Source organism: Oryx dammah, unplaced genomic scaffold (genome assembly GCF_014754425.2).
Source record: "Oryx dammah isolate SB20612 unplaced genomic scaffold, SCBI_Odam_1.1 HiC_scaffold_4, whole genome shotgun sequence".
Classification (NCBI taxonomy): domain Eukaryota; kingdom Metazoa; phylum Chordata; class Mammalia; order Artiodactyla; family Bovidae; genus Oryx; species Oryx dammah.
The window spans coordinates 659,993-685,081 of record NW_024070188.1 but is presented as its reverse complement, the minus strand read 5'-3'; the positions used below and the strand labels follow the sequence as shown (position 1 = coordinate 685,081).

The following is a 25,089-nucleotide window of genomic DNA, read 5'->3' as shown; positions in this document are numbered from 1 at the left end:
ATTACTTGAAGGTTTCCAGGAACATAATATACCAGTAAAAGTATCAGGTTTCTTCTGCTACAGTGAAAACGTAGAAGGTTCTCAGAAAAGGTAAAGATTACAATGAGTGTTACTAACAATAGAATAAGTATGATAGCACCAGGATTTGATAAGTAAACATAAACAAAGATGGGTAAAAGCTGAGACCAACAGAGAAAGCATGCATAATCAGATTGGCTGGAAGGCTGCCTAGGATAAATGATTATATGAATGAAGAAAGCTAAAAGTGCCATGTGTCTTTAATACACACAGAGATCATAATGACTTCATAAAGTCTTTAAGACTATAAAATTGTTCTTAAAACTTCAGGACAGAGGCTCAGGTGTCCTACGGCATCAAGAACCAACCCCAAAATGAAGAGTCTGGAGTTTAGTAGGGGAACATGGGGTAGAAATTCATGGATAGCAACTATGATACTTCTGTAGTCTTTCGAGATGATTTTGTACCATTTTACCTGAAAGAAGAGAATAGCCTCTAGAATTAATCATTCTCATTTATACATTTCCTTCAGTCAAAATATTTTATGGGGACCTCCCTGGTGGTCCAGTGGCTAAGAATCCACCTTGCTATGCAGGGGACAAGAGTTTGATCCCTGGTCCAGGAACTAAGATCTCACATGCTTTGAGGCAACTACCGAGTTGCTACCCCCACATCACAACTACCGAGTCTACGCACCACAGCTAGAGAGTCCTTGCACCACACAAAGAATCCCACGTGTCGTGACGAAGACCCCGCGTAGTGCAACTAAGACCCGACACAGTCTAATCAATCAGTTAATTTTTTAAAAGAAGTTAAAATGAACAATTCAAGTAAAACACTTTATGAATTTTTCTTAAAGCACATCCTTTAATTAATTGGGTGGTCAACTCTACTTAGCAATCCAGGGAACAGGGATGTGTGATGTGATCCTGCCTGGGAAGAACGCAGACTGAGGAGACGTGTGTGTGTGTGTGTGTGTGTGTGAGTGTGTGTGTGTGTGTGTGCGTGAGTGTGTGTATGTGTGTGAGTGTGTGTGTATGTGTGTGAGTGTGTGTATGTGTGTATGTGTGTATGTGTGTGTGGACAGCATACTTCGTGGTATCTGGGCTATTTTCTAGGTTAACAATAAAAAGCTAGAGAACAGAAATGTTTCAAAAATATGTCGCCTCCTTTTGAATAATTCCAAAGTAACATCACAGTTTACAATACACATTGGAGGCATGAAATCTTTCAATATGTCCAGAAATAGAGCCATGTCAAAAAGTTACAGAGAGAAAATGGAAAGTAATCATTAGAAAGATCTAAACAGGAGCTGAAGACCACTCCATGTCATGGCCCAGGTGTACTTCCAAGTACATTAAACTCCAAACACTATAGGAGAAGAGAACAGAAAATGAAAATTACAATATCCATATTCAACCAGGATGTATTCATACTTACATAAGTAACTATAAATACCTGAGATGAAAGACTTAATGACTTAAAAAGCACTTGGCCAGATTTCACTTACAAACACCATCAATGTAATCCTTCACAAGGTTTGCATCCGTCAATACCCAGAGGCCACACTCCTAGAAAGAATCATTTTAATTTTTTTTTAAATAAAAGTTTAAGCGCCCTCTAAATCGTCAGTTGCCTACACCCCTAATTCACTCTTGCTGTTTTGTTTTTGTGTCGCATGTGAAAATATCTCCCTTTGCTTTTTTAACTCTTGCTCATTTTTGAGAGTTTAAATACATACATGAGTATACAGCCTGTCACAACGAGACACACAGACACACACACAAGCACATAAACACACATTCTCACATGCAGAAAGAGCTATTTCAAAGTTAAGGAAAGTGATATAAAAGAAAGAAATTACTTGTTTAATGGTAATTCCATTATTTCTCTAATGATGAATTTACTCATTTGCTTCTAAGACTTGAAGGATGACCATCTTTCAATTTCAAATTACACTTATATAACACACTGCACTTCAGCAACACATTTAAGAGGTTAGCATTTCATAATTCAGATCATTAATTCTGAAATCAGTTTTACAGCAGTAAATATATTAATATCTTTTCAAATTATATAGCAAACTAAACATACCTGAAAGACTGCAAAAGAATTCATGAACATGCCTAAATAATATCCTGTGTTATAAAGTTCCAATTCATGGACCACCTAAGAAGATAAAGTATACAGAATGAAAGCACTCATGTCAGTGTGTTCTGCCCTCTCAACGTTTCTGATACGTACCGTGAATAACAGACAGGTACACATGCTTATCAAATGTGCTACATCAAACAGACCACATGCTTTTCAAATTTGAAAATGACACAAACGGAGGAATAATGAAAATGTCAATGGCATGTTCACAATTCGTCAGCCAAAAATACACCTCTTCTTTAAACTTATTTTTATTCTGTTCAGTAATCAAGAGTTCCTCAGAAGTATGGGCTTGTTGACAAAGCCAACACGTGGAGATCAGCATTTAAAATGACTCACACTTTTGACAAAGATAAATAGGGTCAATGTGATGGTTAACAAAGACCTTAAAAAATATCAGTTAAGAATCTGAGTCAGTTCTGGTGAGGTGGATGAACCTAGAGCCAGTTATACAGAGTGAAGTTAAGTCAGAAAGAGAAAAATTAATTAATGTGTATTTATGAAATCTAGAAAAATGCTACTGATGAACCCATTTGCAGAGCAGGAATAGAGATGCAGACACAGAGAACAGATTTGTAGACACAGTGGGAAAAGGTGAGAGTGAGATAAATTGAAAGAGTAGCTTTGAAACATATACATAACCATGTTAAAACAGATCGCTAACGGAAGTTTCTGTATAACACAGGGAGCTTAACCAAGTGCTCTGTGATGACCTAGAGGGGTGGACAGGGGCATGCGGTGCGAGGGAGGTTCAAGAGGGAGGGAACACATGTATACTTATGGCTGATTCACGTTGTTGTACAGCAGAAACCAACACAACGTTATAAAACAATTATCCTTCAACTAAAAACAAATTTAAAAAACATTTTGCTAAGTGAAATAAAGCAGATACAAAAGGACAAATATTGCATGATTCCACTCATGTGAAATATCTAGAATAAGCAAATTCATAAGATCAGAATTTGCTTAGAGGTTACCCGTGTCGCAAAGGGAAGGAGGTAATGAAGAGTTACTGCTTCATGGTCACAGAGTCTCGATTTAGAATGATGAAAATTTTGGAAATAAACAGTGATGATGGTTGTACAATATTATTAATAATTAATGCCACTGAACTATACTTTTAAAAATGGTTAAAATGGAAAATTTCATGTTATATATATTTTACTATGGTAAAAAAAAAGTTAGGATATTATAACCTTTTAGTTAGTAGTTTGATACATTTACCTCAATTACATTAGCATTAAGATTGGGAAGTTAAGACAGGGAAAAGAATTATGGAAGATTCTAAGTTTAAAAACATATCAAGTTTAACATTAAACACCCAAACCACTGCTTCTGCTTTACTAACAAGAGCACTGCCACACCCATGGTAAGGAAACATGATGTTAGAATAGGCATCAAGAAGAAAGCAACAGAATGAGACAACAGAAAATTCCATAATATCTCAACAAGCTGGCCAATACAGTTAGCCCAACTAATGAAGCCAGAGACAGACAGGATGGAGAGGAAAGGTTTTCATTCCATAACTCAAACTCTGCCACAGAAGACCTATATGTGCAATGCAGGTGTCAATCAATGGAATTTTCTAGGAAGAAGCATCTCTTGCATGAGGAAGAGAGATGCTCTTTTTCTCACTGGTTCAGTGAGAAAGCTGCAGCAAGGGAAGTCTGCTATCTGCAGATTAGTCTTGGAAGATCTAAGACACTTAAATTATTCCTAGGCATTCACAAGTTTCTGGATAGCATATATAAATTTAACAAAAATGAAAGAAAGGAAAATGGTCCATTATCATAGGCTCCTGACTCCTTCCTCTAGAGCCAACACTCGAGAAATATGAAAAGCAAGCAAGAAACTTATATGAGTAGAACAAGAAAACCCTCGGAAGAGCAAAGGGTATCTCCAGTTGGGGTGTTGGAGGAAGTAGATGGCAGAAAGCTGATACATGCAACAGGCTGGAAGAGGCTTTTAAATTCTACCTGTGCTTCTCTTCAGGAGGTAGCCTTAGGACAATCATTCCTGGCAATTCACTGCCAAAACCAGCAGGCAGCAGGCAGGCAGTCCGCTAATGATACCAGGATAATAATGGCCAGGATAATACCAAGTCAGCACCTCTGCCCTTCTGGTGTGAAAGAACCAGGAAACATTTAGACAGACCGCTGGCCTTCAAGCATTCACTTTTCCTCCCCTCCTCATCCCACCCCTCCGAGCTGGTGGGTCATCACCTCAGGAGACTACCTCTTCCTGGGCTGCTTTTCCCGAGGAGGTTAAAAATGAACCATCAGTGGAAGGGGGCAGCACACAGGGAGAATCAAGAGTAGTTCTCTAGTCCCTGAAGCTCAACCTGTCCCCTCTCTTTAAACTGACAAGAGTTACATGGGTTGGAGCCTGGTGTTCAGCTTCCCCAACAGACAGAACAGCTGCCAAATCAACTAGATATCCAACTAGATATCCAAACTATATCCAACAAGTATAGTTTCCATAAAAGACATCCAACTGGACCACATACTGAAAAGTCAGCTCAAGAATTTAAAATAAACACAGTAAATACAGACAAGGGAAAATATTAGCAATATAAAACAAGGAAAAAAACAAGTGAAAATAATAATTAACAACATAATAGCTGATATAAAAGCAGGATATCTACCAACTGAAAGAGTCAACTGAGGAACTCACCCAAACAAATACAGACAAGACAGATGAAAGAGACAAAAAAAGCATAAGAAATACGGAGGGAAAAAAGTAGAAGTGCTAATATCTGCCAATCTCTGAAGAGGAGAAGAAGTGGAAAGAAGAGGAACTATAGGAAGAAATAATTTCCAGAATAAAAAAATTAAGGGACAGCATAGACTGAACAAGCAATTCGTTATGACAAAGAACTAAAATTCTATACAACAGCAACATGATCTGGCCAGGGCTGGGGAAGGAGATGGGGACAGGGAGAGACAAAAAGAATGTGTAAGAATATGAGGGCACACCAAAATGCTTGACTTGTCAGATAAAGATACAAAGAAAATCAATAAGGATAAAAAAAATATGAGCAAATTCATGAGACAAGGACATCTATCCTGTGAACAAAAATAGAATGTGTAACTTCCAAAACCATGGAAAGAAGAATGAAAAGAAACGAAAAGGAAGTCGACTAAATTATCAAATAAAAAAGCAGAAATAAGTCCTAATTAGAACAAGGACTAATTTGTAAATGGGTTAAATAAGTTTATTAAGATACTGTCAGATTAGACTTTTTTAAAGAAAAGCAAAATACAATAATATACTGTCTGCAAGATATACTTAAAAACTTAAAGAGGGTTGAAAATAAAATGATGGAAAAACATACCAGTCAAGTGTGAAACAAAAGAAGGCTGGGATAGCAATCTTATATATGACAGGATTTAATGTAAATGCACAGTGAGATATAGAGACAGACACTCAGGGAGAGCACATGTGCGTGTATTTCTGTGTGTCCACATATATATGGAAGAAAAAATGAAATAATGTATTTATTAAGATATTTAGCAAGTTGTAAAATGAAAGATACTATCATCAGTTAAATCAAGTGCAAAATGCTATAGATTTTTTAGAATAAATGAATTTAAGTAAAGTCAAGAGAAAAAAAGTGACTGATGGGTTTTAAAGGTTTTTTTACTTTTAAAGACACAATGGAGTATTACTCAGCCATTAAAAGGAATACATTTGAATCACTTCTAATGAGGTAGATGAAACTGGAGCCGATTATACAGAGTGAAATAAGCCAGAAAGAAAAACACCAATACAGTATACTAACACATATATATGGAATTTAGAAAGATGGTAACAATAACCCTGTATGCGAGAGAGCAAAAGAGACACAGATGTATAGAACAGTCTTTTGGACTCTGTAGGAGGAGAGGGTGGGATGATTTGGGAGAATGGCATTGAAACATGTATAATATCATATAAGAAATGAATCATCAGTCTAGGTTCGATGCAGGATACAGGATACTTGGGGTTGGTGCACTGACCCAGAGAGACGGTATGGGGAGGGAGGTGGGAGCAGGGTTCAGGATTGGGAACACGTGCACACCCATGGTGGATTCATGTTGATGTATGGCAAAACCAATATAGAATTGTAAAGTAAAATAAAGTTAAAAAAAATTTTAATAAAAAAATAAAAATTTTAAAAAATGAGAAAAATTTGCTGGATAGGCTGAAGAAAAACACATAATTTTTCTCAAATGGACTGATTTTACAACAATATGTCCAAACTAGCCTATACACATATATCTTTCTTCCTGAAGTGCTGTTAATTGCTGTAGTTAATCAATCAATGGATATAGTTCATGCAGTCTACATTTCTACTGCCAAGGATATATAAGGACTTACAAATAAAAATTAAATGACTGATGAATAGGGGATTAGCTGATGTAACACTAGATGTTCATATATTTCTTGACTTGTACGTTTTCTGAAGATTAACATGATTTCACTCCCTCAACCTACTATAAGTTCCTGATTCAGTGAGGACTGTAATTATTCATAACCATCATGTATAACCAAAATATAAAGTATTTTACAATTACCTAAAGCTCTCTCCAGTGTCATTCATAAATGTGCAAGTCCAATTGCTGGTACTTTCTCAAGTGTCTTCAGTTAAAATATAGTTTGAAAATGAGGGGAAACTTTAGGTGACAATTTTCATGTAAGACGGCAAAGACAGTTGACCACAATAGGCTCTTTCCAACATGACAATTGGAATGCAGATCCCTTTCATTCAGAAGCTTTGCTATTACTGACTTATACTTGAAAAATGAAATTTCGTTTAAAACTTGGAAGCAACACAGTAAAGTTTCTTTTTTTTCTCTTTCAATGTGTATTTTTGTAATGAAAAAAATGGCTAAACTCACATTTTCCATTGTAATATCATTTGAGACATTCATCAGATTCACACTCTTGTCGACAGCTACAATACCCACTGTTGAGTCTGGCTGTGTCACAGAGATCCTAAGAGAGACTTTCTCAGATGGTTCAGCATTGGCTTTACTCCAGAACAGCTGTATCTAAGAAAGTGAAAAAGCAGTACTGATAGAATACACTTTTTTAAAGCACCTCATGTCTTATTAATAGCAGATCAATGACAAAATCTAGCAAAGTCTACACTTGTGTTGGCCAGGGACATTCCAAAACCATACACAAGTCTTCTCCGGGGAAAGGAGTAAAAACAAACTTTACTCCCACAGTGTTCTCAAGTCATGGAACCTCTCACTGGGGTACATATCAAAGTTTTCCTTCACTTCTCTACCCTTCTCCTTCCCTTTCTCCGTCTCCCACCCCACAGCTGCTAGCCGGTACTGAAGAGAAGACAGCGTCTGCCATACGTGGGGAGGGTCAGTATCCATGAGCGAGTACAGGAACGTGCCTGCATGTTGGCCACCTGGACTCAGAAGTGAAAGCCTGCAAGTAAGAGGCCCTGGGGACACACAGAACTGCCTGCGCTGGGTGGGGGTGCCTTTCCCCAGGAGGAGGCCCTCAGACCAACACCAGTCAGGCCCACTGCTCTGTGCCTCGATGGCTGCCTCAGCTTGCTGTCATTAACCCTCAGCAAAGCATAGTCCTACTGGCACTGCTTAAAGAGCATCAATCCTCTCACCCAGGGCTGGACCTAACGGCTTTGTCAGAAGGCTTCTTTCTCCTAGGAATGATCATCTTGCCCAGCTCTACTCCAACAATCCCATGCCCCAGTGGCTGTACCACCTGATTAAGATGGCCTTAATGAACCCCTCAGCTTACCTGAGCGTTAGACAGGGTTCTACCTGACATTAACCACCTGCTTTCCCTTTCCTTAGAAAATCTGCAATTGTAAATGTATTCTCTGCTCCTTTAAGATATAAACCTTTTCCCAGCTTCCTGCTAGTTCTACCAGCAGAAATGTCTTTCTCAAAGATCTGGGATTCATCCTTTAGAAGTGTCATCATTCAGTCACTCAGTCATGTCCGACCCTTTGCAAGCCCATGGACTGCAGCACGCCAGGCTTCCCTGGCCTACACAATCTCCCTGAGTTTACTCAAACTCATGCCCATTGAGTCAGTGATGCCATCCAACCATTTCATCCTCTGTTGTCCTCTTCTCCTCCTGCCTTCAATCTTTCCCAGCATCAGGATCTTTTCCAATAAGTTAGCTCTTTGCATCAAGTGGCCAAAGTATTAGAGCTTCAGCTTCAGCATCAGTCCTTCCAATGAATATTCAGGGTTGATTTCCTTTAGGATTGGCTGGTTTGATCTCCTTGCAGTCCAAGGGACTCCCAAGAGTCTTCTCCAATACCACAGTTTGAAAGTATCAATTCTTTGGTGCTCAGAATTTTTTATGGTCCAACTCTCACATCCATTGGGCCATATATCAACTTCCCAGGTGGCTCAGACAGTAAAGAATCCACCTGCAATGCGGGAGACCTGGATTTGATCCCTCAGCTGGGAAGATCCCCTGAAAGACACGGCAACCCAATCCAGTATTCTTGCCTGGAGAATCCCATGGACAGAGGAGCCTGGTGGGCTACATACAGTCCATGGGGTCACAAAGAGTCAGACACAACTGAGCAACTAACACTCTCACATCCATAGACTATATGGACCTTTATTAGCAAAGAAATGTCTCTGCTTTTTAATATGCTACTGAGGTTTGTCATAGCTTTTCTTCCAATGAACAAGCGTGTTTAGATCTCATGCAGTCACCATCTGCAGTTATTTTGGAGCCCAAGAAAATCAGTCTGTTGCTGTTTCCATTGTTTCCCCATCTATTTGCCATGAAGTGATGGGACTGGTTGCCATGATCTTAGTTTTCTGAATGCTGAGTTTTAAGCCAGCTTTTTTCACTTTGAAGTGTTAATCATCAAGAAAGAGCCTTGATTGATTTCCCAGTCTCTGTGGGCGAATAGGAGCCTAACTTACAAACTCACAGATGGCCTGCTCATATTGACCAATCCCTCCCCCAATGTCCTCCAGTACTTTTACATTAATTCACCCCAGTATTTAAAAACCTCCCTGCCTTCTGTTTCAGTGGAGTTGAGTTCAGTCTCTCTCCCCTATTGCAATGGTCTTAAATGAAGTCTTCCTTGCCTGTTTAACAATCTTTTTTTCATATGCCTCTTGAGCCACTGGGTCAGGTTTACTCTTCTCCACTCTATCTTAAATAAGGTGAAAGGGGAACTTACAATATGCAAACTTTGCACTTCTCACTCTTTACTCTGCACCTCAGTGACTCCATAGCTCCAAACTGCACTTCTGTGCAGACAATTTCTAAAACTACATCTCTTGCCCCCTACATCCCACTCATTTATTCCACAGTCATTACTGAACATCCACAAAGATTCATTAATTTTCTCGTGTTTAAACATATTTTATTTCCAAATATATAATTTCTTTTGGAGTAAATATGGTAAACATTATCATATAAAAATTAAAGAATTATCTTTGCAAACACAACCAAAACTAATTTCTTATCACTCATACCTAAGAAGTTTCTTGGAAGTATGCTATTTATACACTCTGTTTCCTCAAAGCTTCTTACACAGTAACATTTTTTAGAACCTGCTCTCACCTTCAGAGATGTATGCCTCCAGGTTTAAGTCTTACTCCTACTTTAAAATTTGCCTTTCTCAGATTAATGGAGTCACTTGAAGTCTAAAATTGTGCTCTGAAACTAACAGAATACAACACTGTTTTTTTTTTTAATTCTTTTCATAAGACAGAAAATAAGTTTGTTTTATATTTTGACAATAAAAATTAGAGTCAATATTTCTCAATAAAAAAGGCATGGATTACGACTTCTACTTCTTAAAATTTTTAAAATATTAAGGGAGAAGATGCTACCAGAAGAAGTATACTCTACAAATCATTACTTTAAAATAATGATTATTTAAATATGCATGAGATAACTGAACTCCACCTGTCAATCTTACAATTAGGTTACTTCTCAGAGTTGGGGCCCAGGGGGGTTTCCAACACAAGCTATACACCTTAGGTTATTAAAAAATCACTGCTGCTGCTGCTAAGTCGCTTCAGTCGTGTCCAACTCTGTGAGACCCCATAAACGGCAGCCCACCAGGCCGGGGTTCTCCAGGCAAGAACACTGGAGTGGGTTCCCATTTCCTTCTCCAATGCATGAAAGTAAAAAGTGAAAGTGAAGTCGTTCAGTCCTGTCCGACTCTTAGCGACCCCATGGACTGTAGCCTACCAGGCTCCTCTGTCCATGGGATTTTCCAGCAAGAGTACTGGAGTGGGGTGCCATTGCCTTCTCCAATGCATGCACGCATGCTAAGTTGCTTCTGCTGTGGGCCTGATATATCTAAGACTAATTAGAGTTCTCGAAAGTGAGATGAGAATGGAGGAATAGAGAAATATTTTAAAATATCATTTTGGGGATGTAGGAAAAAAAAAATCACTGATGTGTTTGGAGACCAAACTCTACAGAGATCTCCACATGTAAAGTAGCCAAGCTTATTGCAAATTTGTCCTGGGTTAGTCTCCAGGATGGTGAAATGGATAAACCAAAGCCCAGCTCTGCTTCCCCACAATACTGCAGATGGCCACACTCCCTCCTGAAGCCCTCACTTCACACCAGTATGAATACCACACAACTGTGATGGCCACACAACTCTGTGCCAGAGCAATACTGACTCCACCATTTGGAAAATCTTGAGAGGGCTTCATGGATTTGTATTAAAGTCTTAAAGCCAAGAATAATAATATACACAGAAGACCCATGTTGTCCAATCATTCCACGTGTGAAAATAGATATACAGTAATTAAATATGAAGAGTTTATCCATAGTTCTAGAAAAAAATATAAATTTCTAACCAATTTGTTTTAATGATCCTTTTCTAAAGAAACATTACATTTTACAGACTTTATGAAGTTTTGTTTTTAAACATTATTACCTTAAATCTTACCTTATTTTTAAAAACGAGCTGAACAGGAATTTTCAAAACATCATTTATAATTTCCCCATCATCTTCAATATAATACACAATGATACAGGCTTTGGGGGCCCAAGAATTTTCTGGTATTAAGGAAAAGGTTGTTGAATTTTGCTTGCCTACAGCCACCAACTGTCCCCTGGACACTACCTGAAAAGAAGAGTACACGAGTTTCATTTTATGCTAAAGATAATGAGAATCTCAAATCAGCTATGTTTTCATAATTTTAAGCATACAGACAAATTCTCGACTTAAGCCAACATCAAGTCCTTTTTGAATACACACACCACAAATAAACTTTCCTGACTAACACAGGGAGTATAAGCTGGTCATTAGAAAAGGATAAGATAAAGGAACCATAATTGAGGCAACAGCAACTTGACAGACAAGAATCTATTCTTGAGTTTAAGGAATGCAGAGCACCACTGAGAGCGCTGGATTAGCAAAATTACAAGGCTATGAGGAGCAATTTTTACTTGTTTTTTTCTTTACATTTTATAATTTTCTATAATGAACACAGGGCTTCCTGGTGGCTCAGACAGTAAAGAATCTACTTGCAATGCAGGAGACCCAGGTTCAATCCCCGGTCAGGAAGATCCCCTGGAGGAGGGAATGGCTACCCACTCCAGTATTCTTACCTGGAGAATTCCATGGACAAAGGAGTCTGGCTCTGGGGTACAGTCCATGGGGTCACAAAGAGTTAGACATGACTGAGCAACTAACACACACACACATAATGAACATATGTGGCTTACCTCATAAAAATATAAATTTTAAACATAATGCAAGGTGGTATCATTATTCATCTTAAGTTGGAAACACAAATATAAGTAAAGGAAGAAAAAAGATAGTTTGATTTCAGTATAAAATGGGCAGCTTAAAAAGGAATGAGACTGATTTACAGCAACATAGAACCACCTAGTATGATAAGTGAAATAAGTCAAAAAAAAACCATGTGATCTCTCTTCTATGTGGAATCCAAAATATGACACAAAGGACTACCCTGCTGGTCCAGAGTTAAGAATCTGCCTTCCGATGCAAGGGATACAGGTTTGATCCCTGGTCTGGGAAAATTCTGCATGCCAAGGAGCAACTACACCTGAGCTGCAGCTGCTGAGCCCATGCACCTAGAGCCGGGGCTCTATAACAAGAGAAGCCACCGTAATGAAAAGCCCAAGAGCTGCAGGGACAGTAGCCCCCCTCTCACCGGAACTACAGAAAGCCCGCGCACAGCAACAAAGACCCAGCATAGCCAAAAATAAACACACAATTTTTTAAAAAATTTAAAAAGAAACGGAAACAAACTCACAGACATAGAGAAGAGCCTTGAGGTTGCCAAGGGGGCGGGAGGACAGAAGGGGGATGGGCTGGGAGGCTGGGCTGCAAACTACCATGTGTAAGATGGTAAACAACAAGGACCTACACTATAGCACAGGGAGCTATATTCAACATACCATAATTCTCCATGATGCAAAAGGAATAAAACGCAAAGTAAATTTATACACAACTTAGACATAGAAAACTCTGTAAGAACGTATATAAATATTACATCCTGCACATGTATAATATGTATTAAGATATGTTTTTTGAAGTATGAGGCTGAATTTTAAAAATCAGTAAGTTCAGTTTAAACATAAGATAGACACTATTTCAGATGATTCTACAATAGGTCATAAATTTAGATTAGGTAAGAGATTACCAGGGCTTCCCTAGAGGCTCAGTAGTGAAGAATCTACCTGCCAATGCAGGAAACATGGGTTCGATCCCTGGTCGGGGAACATTCTGCAACCTGTGGAGCAACTAAGCCTGTGAACCACAACTACTGAGCCTGTGCTCCAGAATCTGGGAGCTGCAACTACTGAGCAAGTCCGTGCACCCTAGAGCCTGTGCTGAGCAACAAGAGAAGCCGCCGCGATAAGAAGCCCCCGCTCTCTGCAACTAAAGAAAGGCCCTCACAGCAACCAAGACCCAGGATAGTCAAAAATTAACTTAAAAATAAAGGAAATTATTTTTAAAAAGAGATTACCATGTAACTTAACTCCTTCAATTGCTTGTTGCCAGTAACCACCAATTCAAATGGTGATCCCACCTAGAAAAAAATTTTTAATTAATATATACATATCAATGTCAAGACAGTTCAATTATATTATAATTAACGAATGATTGCAAGCATTACCTTTACATTTTCATCTTTTACTTTTAGCTGGATGTAGGTTTTACTAGGAGACTTAAACATACCATGAACTGCCATGTTACTCACACTATCGAGAAAAGAGGCCTGTAACAAAAGAAAAGGGAGACACAAAGTTCCATCTTTATAAGCCTCAGGATAAGGAATGTGACCTGGCTGGACAATCAGTGAAAGGCAAATTCACTTTCACTTTTCTTCACACAGCAAGCAATATATGCCCCAGACACTGGATCGTCATCATTCTGCAGATTATACTGTAAAGAAACCGACAGCCCTAAAACGTGTCAGATGGTCTTCACCACCATCATCTAAGAGGAAAAAGCACAGTCCTAACTTATTTCCAGAACAAAGGTGTGTTCTCAGGAAACACGGTGAGACGAGAGAAGGAAATGGAAAAAGAATCCTTTCTTCTCCCCACAGCACAGCAAGCAACCAAGTCAGCTCACTCAGTCCACCACTGGGGAGAGGAAAGCCCAGAGGCCACACTGCAGCAGGGCTGAGTAACCCAGAGAGAGGCGGGGGGGATGGCTGAGGAGTCTCAGCTCAGCAGCAAGGGGTAAATGTAAAAATATATGTATTCCCCTTTCATTTGCAGCTCCTGCCAAAATACAATTCCACATGATGGAAAAGTACCTAGCCTAGGAGTGGGGGGTGCTTCTCCATCACTATTTTACTGTCCTCTTCAAAATGAATTTACAAGGAAGCATTCAGTCTAACTCAGCAACAGCTATTAAATCCCTTGTAATCCTTTCTCCTGCTCTTTTAAATAAAAATATGTGTCCCCTTCCTGTGCACTTTAACCTCCCAACAAGTTGAGTGCCCACCACCAGACTGCAATTTTAATGTTGCTGTTGCAGTAACATAATGATGGGAAACAGTGGCACCTTCACTTGTAGCTCGCTGGAATCATCCAGGATTGGGAATTCAGTCTTGAAGATTCCATTTGCGGGGACAGTATGATTTATGATCTGGACAGCCCCTACTTCCTGATTTTGAGTGTCCCATCTGCTCCAGTACTCAGTATAGTTTCTCTGAGTCACCATTAAGACTACATTATTTCTTCTTTCTTCAGGAGTCAGCTGATGACCATCAGAACGGGTTATCTTCACCTAATTGTCAAAAGAAAACACTGAAATCAGGTAAACAACAGAAGCAAAGGGTTTAAGTTTAACTGAATCCAGTTTCTATCTGTGCTGTTCCCATGAACCTGAGCTCTCAAAAGTCATCAGCAGTTCCCCTAACTTCCAGGTTCAGAGGTCTCTCCAGGCAGCCTCCACTCCACTTCTTTTGCCTTCCATGGCTCCACAACAACCTCCTTCACTCCACATCCGTTTCTTCATCATATCAGTGTCCTTTTTTGTTCCCCTTCCCTCTCTCGAATTGTGGGAATTTGTCAAAGCCTCGTTATCGTTTACCCTCAAAGGTCTCAGCACTCCTGCTGCCATCCTGACCTGGCTCCGGAACTCACACTCAGTACCTCCAAGCCCTCAAGGAAATTTCTACCTGCACATCCCTGTTGTCTCAAACTCAACACATCTAAAACTGGGAAACCAACTTGCCTTTCCCGTTTATACTAATAACACAGTTCTCCCTTACTTAACATCTGTGCATTGCCCCTCTCTCTCCCCACCTTCCAAATCTGATGCCTACCAAGTCCTAAACATCTTTTACAAGCTGTCCACCCACATCTACCACCCCGGGGCTCCTGATGGCCTCATGCCAGGGCTACTGCCCTCCTCCCACACACAGACCCCACCAGTCACCCTGGAACCCAGCTTTTGCCACATCCCTCCCACATTCATGAGGCTCCAAGCTCTTCACTGTGCAGAGCACGTGGGACGTGGAGGACCCTCAGCAATCCCCGTGGAGCACGTGGGACATGGAGGACTCTCTGCAATCCCCGTGGAGCACGTGGAATGCAGAGGACCCTCAGCAATCCCCAGGGAGCATGTGGGACACGGAGGACCCTCAGCAATCCTCGTGGAGCACATGGGATGTGGAGGACCCTCTGCAATCCTCGTGGAGCACGTGGGATGTGGAGGACCCTCTCCACTCCCCAAGCTTCACCTCTTATTTCCTCTCTGTCAGCTCCCAGACATGAGCTCTCTGCGGCCACTGCCTAGGTCCAGTCACTGACACCTGACTGCACCCTGACTTGCCACCCAAAGCTCTTGCCTTACGTGTCTCAGCTCATAATGTTCCCCGCTCCCTACCCACACACCCAAACACTGAAAATGCTGCTGATCTTGTAACCAAGAGCCTAAATCTTCCCCTTCCAATGACCCCCACCCTATCTCACAGCCAACTCTTCTTCCCTGAACTCTCTGTCCCTCTGTTCATTTGGATGTTACCACGTGCAGATTCTTGGGTGACAATTTCTGCAGATTTCTTTTTAACTATCCTTTCAAACTGTCTGAATTATAAGATTGTTAAAATTAGGAGCTATCTAAAACTTTTTTTTTTCTCACTAGATCACCAGTTTATTGTAAAAGGATACTGAGCAAAATGAAAAGGATTGATGTTCAGGGCAAGGTACCAGGAAAGGACCCTCTCTGAGCAAATCTCCACAGTCACCAATCTGCAAACTCTAAAACTTGTCTTGATCTGCTCAACAAGAACTGACCCTTTGCTCTTTAAACCAGGGGCTAGCAAACTATGGCAGGCAGGAAGACCAAATCCAGTCTCTCTTAAGGTTTTACTGGAACATGGCCATCTCCTTTGGTTACCAAGGGGCTCTGGCTACTATCATGTTACAATGTCAGAGTTGCACAGATGTGACTGAAACCACCTGGCCCTCAAAGCTAAAAATACTATCTCGCCCTTTGCAGAAAACATTTGCCAGTTTTAAATCCCTGTAGAAATGTGTTCGTGACACATTTATCCTGCCTTGAATGACAGCTATGTGTGCATTCTCTTGCCATCACAAATACTGTGACTCCAGGACTGGAACTAGGGTCTTCTTCGGTCAGTGAGCCCCACCCAGGAGCATGCCTTGCAGACTGTCAAATTCACTTGGCCAATAAATGTTAACGCAATATTCTCTCAAAAAACTGAGACAGAATTGATCATTTTTTAACTTTTGCGGGCAGCCTGCAGCATGGGGATTCTTAGTTCCCCAGTCAGGGATTGAACCCACGCCCCTGCACTGGAAGGCAGAGTTTTAACCACTGGACTGCTGGAGAAGTCCCAGACTAGATGATCATCTTCAATGCTACATCTTAGACTAAAATTAGTCATAAAAATCAAATTGAGTGTTTAAAACTTCAAATCTGACATTTTGAAATTGAAATTTTTGGACTAGCATCTAAACCCTTCAATTAATTTCTAAATATCTATCATGTTACTTATTAAATATACTTTGAAGAAAATATATTCTGGAAACTACTTTTTAAAAATAAATTAGATAAAGGTCACTTGGAAACAATTCTGTGTGCCTCATATATCTAAAGGGGAAAAGTAATTTACTTTGGGCTTAAATTTTTTGAAAAGTACTAAAAGTACTCTCTCCCATCCTGTTTCACTAAACTGAACTTACTGCTTTAGACCATTATTAAACATGCCAACTTACAGTGGCTGTGAAGTTGAGAGATGGCTTCAAGACAGTAGCATAGTCAAAGAATTCAATGATGTAATCATGTTGCTTGAAAAATACATTGGAGCTTGCATTTCTTGAGATACCTGTTTTGGAAATTGCACCATTTAAACAGTAAAAGTAATATACAACCATCAGCTTCAATCCACCGTGTCTCTCCATCTGAGCTACTTCCCAAAGGGTTAGGATATCAGAGCACAGAAGCCTCTTTGGCTTGGCCACAAAAAGGAACATCACTTCTATTATGTCCTCTGGGGATCCCTCCTGAGTGCCTTCAGAGCCCCCCATCAATGACATGTGCACCCAAGGTCAGGCCACTGACAGAATAGTCTTTTTGTATTTCTGGGGATTGATGAAAGCCATTAAAACAGCAACAGAAAGATCCAAGTAATTAACCTTTATTTTATTATAATAATTAGCATGTTCATTTGAGGGCATTGTTGCCTAAAGATGCTATTTAATGCCGAAATTGTCATTAAAAGAGAAAATGGTCTAGGAGCAGGTGAGATTTCAGAGGATATTATTTAAAAGAAAGATAAAAGGAGGGTGGTTAGTCAGTTGAAAAGGTAGCCCTTTCCATGTAGTCTTCAGGTTGAAAAAAAGAGTAGAGATGGAAAAAATTATGAATACCTATCACAGGTGGTTGAAGCACAGTTGTTCAAGGAAAATAAGTTTCCCTTTCATTATGAAAATATTCTGCAAGTCAGACTAATATTTATGACAATTTCAGCATTAAACAGCATCTTTAGGTAACAATGCCCTCAAATGAACATGCTAATTATAATAAAAGATGATAGAGCAGCTCATCAAAGTCTACAAACCTGTAAGTGATTCTGTCACTGTGGCTATAATTTCTACCGGCCCAGGAGAAGACAGGTACATGTGTTCAGAAGGTCCATCCGAAAAATCCATTACCTTTTTCATCTCTTCATCATTAAAAGAGAAGTTTGCAGATCCATTTATCTGTTTTGTTAAAAAATTTTCAATTTCATTCTTCACTTTAGCACTTCAAATTTTAGAAATAAAATTCAAACTAAGTCACAACAATATAAAGGTTCTATTTTCACTTTAATTATTTTAATAAATAGGCAAATTCTCATTTGTCCAATGACAGAAAGCTCTTGATTTTCTCATGCTCAACTTTTTGTTAATTCGGTATAAAATCTTACTACTGGGGAATGTACACATAGCTTTTCCCCATTACAAGTTAAAAGATCTGCAAAAGTTACCTTCAATGTTTTTGTAATATTTTTCTTCACACCCCAGAAGGATAAAGGTAAAAATGTAAGTGTTAGGTCTCCTTTCACAGGCTTCCCATATGTATACCTGAAAAATAATAAACAGGACCTAACTTAAAAGAATCATATTTAAAACCATGCTCTTACTGAAAATTTTTAAAACCAAAACATAGGAATTTGCTTAATAAATGGTGATCCTTGATACTAAGTCTCCAAAATGGGAAGTTTTTTTATTACAATACCTCAGAACAGTTCACCACACACACACTTTACCCAGCCTTCTGGAGAAACTCTGATCATAACTAGAAATGATAGTTTCCTGTAGAAAGATTTCTTAAAAGATTATGAAAATCTTTTATTCTTTCTTAATCAGAAATCTGGACTGGCCCATTAACTGCATGCCCAGGAGATTCTATAACTTTTGAACATTTTAAAATGTTAGCTGAGATTGCATTTCACTGTGGCCCATTCCTACATGTTTCAATATTAACCATCAGGGTTTATTAGACCAACACAGGGCACCAAATGTGCTCATAGCTATTGAAAATTCACTTTTTGAAAGGAAATTTAAAATAAGAGCAATTTTTTTAAATCCATACGACCCAAATTATCTTCTTGAGTCAAGAAGATATCTCTCTTGCTGATTTGCATTCTACTTTTTAACTGTATCCTCTCTCATGATGGGAAAGTCTCTCCATGTAAAGGAGAGGCAGTCTTTGGTAAATCATTTTATTGTCAGAAAGCCTTCCATAAATGCACTTCCTGAGTCCCTTGCATTTCTATTATGAAATGCTCAGCCAAACATGAAAGCTAATTTTATTTTGCACTCTAAAAAAGTGACTGTTAACTCCTGCTTCCTGAATCCCTCATCTGGATCACAGAAAATATCCCCTGTCTGGATCAACTCAACTCAAAAACTGGTAATAAAATATACCATATTCCAAAATTAAGAAAAATAAAGCAGTCCATCTTCAAATGTACCACCCTTCCAAACAAAAACAATAAAGTTAGTGGAAACCCCCATAGCAATGTCAGCATCAAATTCATACATTCAAAACGGTTTGTAAAACCTAACTCTGCGTGTATCTTGTTAAAAATTAAATAAATGCGTAACTAGAACACCAGAACATCATATTTGAAAAGTTATATCACATGATAGTACAGGGAGCTGAGAATTCATACATTATTTAAAGTATTCTCAGACGCAAATACTTTTAATTTAAATGTGACATGGATTTAGCTTTTCAAGTCCCAAGCTGATTTATTGTGCTAAACAGAATATAGATACTTTAGGGAATAAACTAATCATTCAAAAAGTAACAGTTCAACAACTTTTAAAAAGTAAGTTCAAGATATTCTATGATATCATTAACCAAACAAGGATTTTTTTTTTCTAGAAAACAACCATAGCACAATAGGTTTACAAAATAATACCTAAAAAAAGTGAACCTATCATTATAATTCATATTTCTCCCCACCATTTTTTCCATGTCATTTCCAGGATACAAATATCTCATCAAATCATAACTACACTTTAATAAGCCTTAGATTATAAAAATAATATTTTTTAAGTTCTACTGTCCACAAGGATTATGGAAGTAACTAGATGTATGCTATGTTATTTTCTTTACAATACTCTTAAACCTACTATGATGAGAAGAAAGAATCTATTATTTATTTTAATGAGGTAGGAATAGTGAGCAGATGTTCACATCAAAGCAAATAAACAAATGCAGGTTTGTATTCATCTCAGCTAAAAATTTTTAAACTAAAATAGAGTGTTAACCTTCTTCTCCAAGAAATTTCCAGTAACCCTCTGCACATCAACTATACTTTGATGAGACAGATGGCTACTAGCAAAAGTAACCAAAACTGTTATCATCCACTCACAGAGATGACTATAAGAGCTAATGTGAAATATTTAAAATCATATCTATAACTTAATAACAACTCTCCAAGTGTTAAGACAACAGAACTCATCTTTCAAAGTACACACAAGAGACAACTGGATTTCAAGTCCTACTCTTTACTCCCTAATTCGGTGACAAAACCAAAACTATTGCCCATACACCTTAATTTAGTTCACTCAAAATAAGAGGCTTTTGGTTAGGTATAGAGGCCTCTGCTGTGCTACACACAGCTTGAAACTGAAATCTAAGGAGTCACATTGTTTTATCTGTTTATTCTTTCAATAGGCATTTATTGGAAGTCTGCTCCATGACTGGCACTGTGCGGTAGTAACCACGACACAGAGCCACCCTCAAAGAGGTGATCTAGCCACATGACCCAAGGATAGACGCTTAGGGGCAAAAGCCACACACTGAAACCGCCTATGTAAAGGCATCTTGGTCAGAAAAAGCACTGTGCATTCTTGGACACACAGGTAAAATTTGGGAGACTTTGGGAAGGGAGATGAGGGGCTGGGTGAAATGTTTCAAAACACTTGAAACTAGAAAAGAATTCAGTAAGAAACACTAGAAGAGAGTGAAAAAGTTGGCTTAAAGCTCAACATTCAGAAAACTAAGATCATGGCATCCGGTCCCATCACTTCATGGCAAATAGATGGGGAAACAGTGGAAACAGTGGCTGACTTTATTTTGGGGAGCTCCAAAATCACTGCAGATGGTGACTGCAACCATGAAATTAAAAGACGCTTACCCCTTGGAAGGAAAGTTATGACCAACCTAGATAGCATAATAAAAAGCAGAGACATTACTTTGCCAACAAAGATCTGTCTAGTCAAGGCTATGGTTTTTCCAGTAGTCATGTATGGATGTGAGAGTTGGACTATAAAGAAAGCTGAGCACCAAAGAATTGATGCTTTTGAACTGTGGTGTTGGAGAAGACTCTTGAGAGCCCTTTGGACTGCAAAGAGATCCAACCAGTCCATCCTAAAGGAGATGGGTCCTGGGTGTTCATGGAAGGACTGATGTTGAAGCTGAAACTCCAATACTTTGGCCACCTGATGTGAAGAGCTAACTCATTGGAAAAGACCCTGATGCTGGGAAAGACTGAGGGCCAGAGGGGAAGGGGACGATGGAGGATGAGATGGTTGGATGGCATCACCGACTCAATGGACATGAGTTTGTGTAAACTCCAGGAGTCGATGATGGACAGGGAGGCCTGGCGTGCTGCAGTCCATGGCGTTGCAGAGTCGGACACAACTGAGTGACTGAACTGAACTGCAAGAAACACTAAAAATTCTGAACTTCTCCCTCAAGGCAGTGGTCTGAAAACTTTCATGCAAAAGGTCAATAGAATTAGCTTTGTCTTGTTAGTCAAAAAAGAACGCAGAAGAGGTAGGGATTGTGGGGGAGAAGAGGAGGAAGAGAAAGAGAGAAGGAAAAGAAGAGGAAATAGGTCTGGATGCAAAGCAGAGAAAACTAAATGTCGCAAAAAATGGAGACAGGAAACACTTTTAAGAAACTATAACAGTAGTTTTAGAAAGAAAGATGACATTGGCCTGAATGAAGGAAGTGCCCGTGGAAAAAAGGGGATGGATTATTTGAGAGCTATTAAGGAGAGAGAGGGCTTCCCCTGTGGCTCAGCTGGTAAAGAATCTGCCTGCAATGCAGGAGACCTGGGTTCGATCTCTGGGTTGGGAAGATCCCCTGGAGAAGGGAAAGTCTACCCACTCCAGTACTCTGGCCTGGAGAATTCCATGGACTGTATGGTCTATGGGGTCACAAAGAGTCAGACGTGACCGAGCGACTTTCACAAGGAGACAGAACCACAGCACTGGATGTTGACTGGCTGTGGGAACTGAGGGAGGCGGAAGAGTACAGCTGACCTGGGCAGCTAGAGAGATGGAGGTGCAGTCCACCAAGAGAAGGATGCAGAGAACCAGGGCTGTGGAAGACAACCTGTTTCAAGTATCTGTGGGACATCCAGTGGACAATGTCCAGACAGCAGCAAGACATAAGGATCTGACTGTCAAGCTAGAAATGTAGGCTGGAGAGACAGATTCCGTTGTCGTTGTTGTTGTTGTTTAGTCGTGCTGGACTCTGGGATCCCACGGACTGGAGCCAGGCTCCCCTGTCCATGGGATTTCCCAGGCAAGAATACTGGAGTGAGTTGCCATTTCCTTCTCCAGGGGTTCTTCCTGACTTGGGTATCAAACCTGCGTCTCCTGCATTAGCAGGCATATTCTTTACCACTGAGCTACCAGGGAAGCCCAGTATGGATTCAGGTTTCACCATATTATAAACAGTAGCAGAAGCTCTGGCCATGGAGAAGAAAACTCTGATTAAATGCATAAAAAAAGAAAAGAGAGCCAAAGATGGAGCTCTAAGGAATAAGAATGTTTACAATGTGGATATTGTCTGCAAAGAGTCTCAAAGGAGTAACCAAAGCAGAAGGAGAAAAGCCAGAAAGGAAATGAGAGGACAGCAATGTCCAGTGCTGCAAGGGGGGCCAAAAATTTGTAACCGCCTAAGAAAGCAGCCACAAGGTAAGCAAGGAGGGCTTTGTGCCGTAGTGAAAGCGGTTTCAATCCATGGTGAAGGGGAAAAGCAGAAGGCAGGGGACTGAAGAACAAACAGCATGTGAAGCAGCAGAAACAGGCAGCTGGAACTCTACAAAGAGGTGAGAGACAGGGCAGCAGGTAGGAGGAGGCAGGATAATCAGGGAGGCTTTGTTTCCCTCCATGACAGAAATGTTTAAATACAGAGCGAAGATGCCACCAAACAGCAGAAGGTTAAAGATACCAAATGGAAGAATTCAGACACAGGTGAGAAGCGGAGTGGGCCAGGGCTCTCCCGACAGAGACCCAATCGAAGGCAAACTGGAAGGATAAACCTGAAGGAAGGAGATGGGTTCTCAATAGACACAGGATGATGGTTACTTCACCGTCATCACCTCCATCTCCTTCAGGACACAGGATTTATAGATTAGGTCTATGCCAGTTTTTAGAGGCTGGTAAAAGACCTTGCTAGTCAAAAGATTTCCTGAATCTGTTGCGAAGTTGCAAATTATATACACAATCTGAGTAACAGCAGACCCTCCTGAAACACACTGGTAGCCTGAGAACTCATGAACGCTGGGGTAGAAAAGGACCCTTTATCCGCAGACCTCAGGCAAAGGGCTTCCTCAGCCATCTTAGGAACCACCCATTTGAATTCACACGTAAGATCTGAGCCGCCCTGGGGCAGACCGCCTTCTTAGCCCCCACTATGGATACCCCTAGGCAACTGAAGCCTGAAGGAAGGAGGGGTAATAGGAAGCAAATCCTTGGAATGGACCACAGGCAGACCTCATTTTATTGTGCTTTGCTTACTGTGAAGTGTACAGATACTGTGTTTTTTACTAATCGAAGTTTTGTGGCAATCTTGCAATAAGCAAGGGCTTCCCTGGTGGCCCAGATGGTAAAGAATTTGCCTGCAATGCAGGAGACCTGAGTTCAACCCCTGGGTCAGGAAGATTCCCTGGAAAAGGGAATGGCTACCCACTCTTTTTGCCTGAAAAATTCCATAGACAGAGGAGCCTGGCGGGCTACAGTCCATGGAGTCACATGGGGTCACAAAGAGTTGGATATGACTGAGCAACTAACACTTTCACTTTTCGATACTCAACTCTACTGGTGCCCTTTTCCCAAAGGCAGCTGCTCACTTCATGTCTCTGTGACATATTTTGGTAATTCTCATAACATTTCAAGCTTTTTCGTCAGTTGCGGTGATCTGTGATCAGAGATCAATTTCACTACTGCAAACACATTACAATTCACCGAAGGCTCGGATGATGGTTAGTCTTCTTTAAGAATAAAGCACTTTTTAATCAGGGTAGGTACATTGTTTTTTTAGACAGAATGCAATTGAAACCAAATGGGACCCTTTGGGGCTCCTGGGCACAAAAACCTTTCTGTGTCCCTTTTCCTGACTTCCAAAGGACAGGATCAAGCAGCTGTTAATCAGGGAAGGGAGAGGGTACAGAGACAGGGGAGGTGCAGTCAGGAAACAATAGTGCAGCCTCGGGGCAGGGTCCTGGTTCCACCTCAAGGGATACACAGAGCAGTGTCTTTGAGCTCTTCTGCAGAACTAAAACCCTCACCAAACGGAAGATGTTAACTACTTGTTAACTACTTGATGACGCACTCTTCATTCCAGGTAAGGTCACAATCTGCCCATCATCACCGGACATCAGAAGATCCCGGCACTGAAGGAACATGCTGCCAAAACCTTGGCTCTCTGTGCACGAGTGTCAAACAGAAATATGGAGACAGAGTATGGAGGAAAAGGAAAGAGTGGCTTTCCTTCTTTGCCAGACAAAAGGGGAACACAGTAGGCTAGCGCCTCAAGAAAGCAACCCCCTCTCCCTGGTGAATAGGAAGCAGTTATATAGTCAGGCTTCCCCGGTGGCTCAGATGGTAAATTCCCATCTGCCCTTGTATGTATTTATTTTTGGCTGCCCTGGGTCTTTGTAGTTCCACCCAGGCTTTCTAGTTGCGCTGTGTGGGGACTAATCTCTGGATGCAGGGTGCAGGTTTCTTGCTTGGGTGGCTTCTCTTGGCGCAGAGTACGGGCTCTGGAGCACAAGGGCTCAGCACTGGCAGCTCACAGGCTCTCAGTAGTTGTGGGGACTGAGCTTAGTTGCCCATGGCATGTGGAATCTTCCCAGACCAGGAATCAAACCCATGTCCCCTATATTAGCAGGCAGCTTCTTAACCACTGGACCACCAGGGAAGTCCCCCAAAGTCTGCCCTCTGGAACTCAGGAAAGGTTATGGAGGCTGGAATCTTGTCTACAAGAATAGGGGACAGAAAGGCCTCTGTGCCGGGAGCTCCCCAAGGCTTTGCTCGGCATGAGGTAGAGGCTGTCAGTGTTGTGGCTTCAAGAGATTCACCCTCCCTGAAAAGTATATAATAAATTTTCTAGACAGTTACCAGAGTTTAAGAACCACTGTTTTAACTAGTTGTGCTTAAATCCCTGGCACATGCCTGAAAACTAAAAACAGAAAA

At 40.4% G+C, this 25,089-nt stretch overlaps 1 protein-coding gene across 1 annotated transcript in view; it reads right to left on the bottom strand.

Annotated features, from left to right (window-relative positions):
- Positions 1 to 25,089, bottom strand: part of LOC120862891 (CD109 antigen-like) — a 143,541-nt gene that overhangs the window by 56,236 nt on the left and 62,216 nt on the right. The window contains exons 8-17 of the mRNA XM_040239044.1: positions 18,129 to 18,225; positions 17,721 to 17,862; positions 16,876 to 16,985; positions 14,192 to 14,416; positions 13,293 to 13,394; positions 13,143 to 13,205; positions 11,090 to 11,266; positions 7,053 to 7,205; positions 2,113 to 2,187; positions 1,529 to 1,589 (exon numbers count right to left, since the gene is read on the bottom strand). Coding sequence (XP_040094978.1) covers positions 1,529 to 1,589; positions 2,113 to 2,187; positions 7,053 to 7,205; positions 11,090 to 11,266; positions 13,143 to 13,205; positions 13,293 to 13,394; positions 14,192 to 14,416; positions 16,876 to 16,985; positions 17,721 to 17,862; positions 18,129 to 18,225 — 1,205 coding nt within the window. The remainder of the gene's footprint in view (positions 1 to 1,528; positions 1,590 to 2,112; positions 2,188 to 7,052; positions 7,206 to 11,089; positions 11,267 to 13,142; positions 13,206 to 13,292; positions 13,395 to 14,191; positions 14,417 to 16,875; positions 16,986 to 17,720; positions 17,863 to 18,128; positions 18,226 to 25,089) is intronic.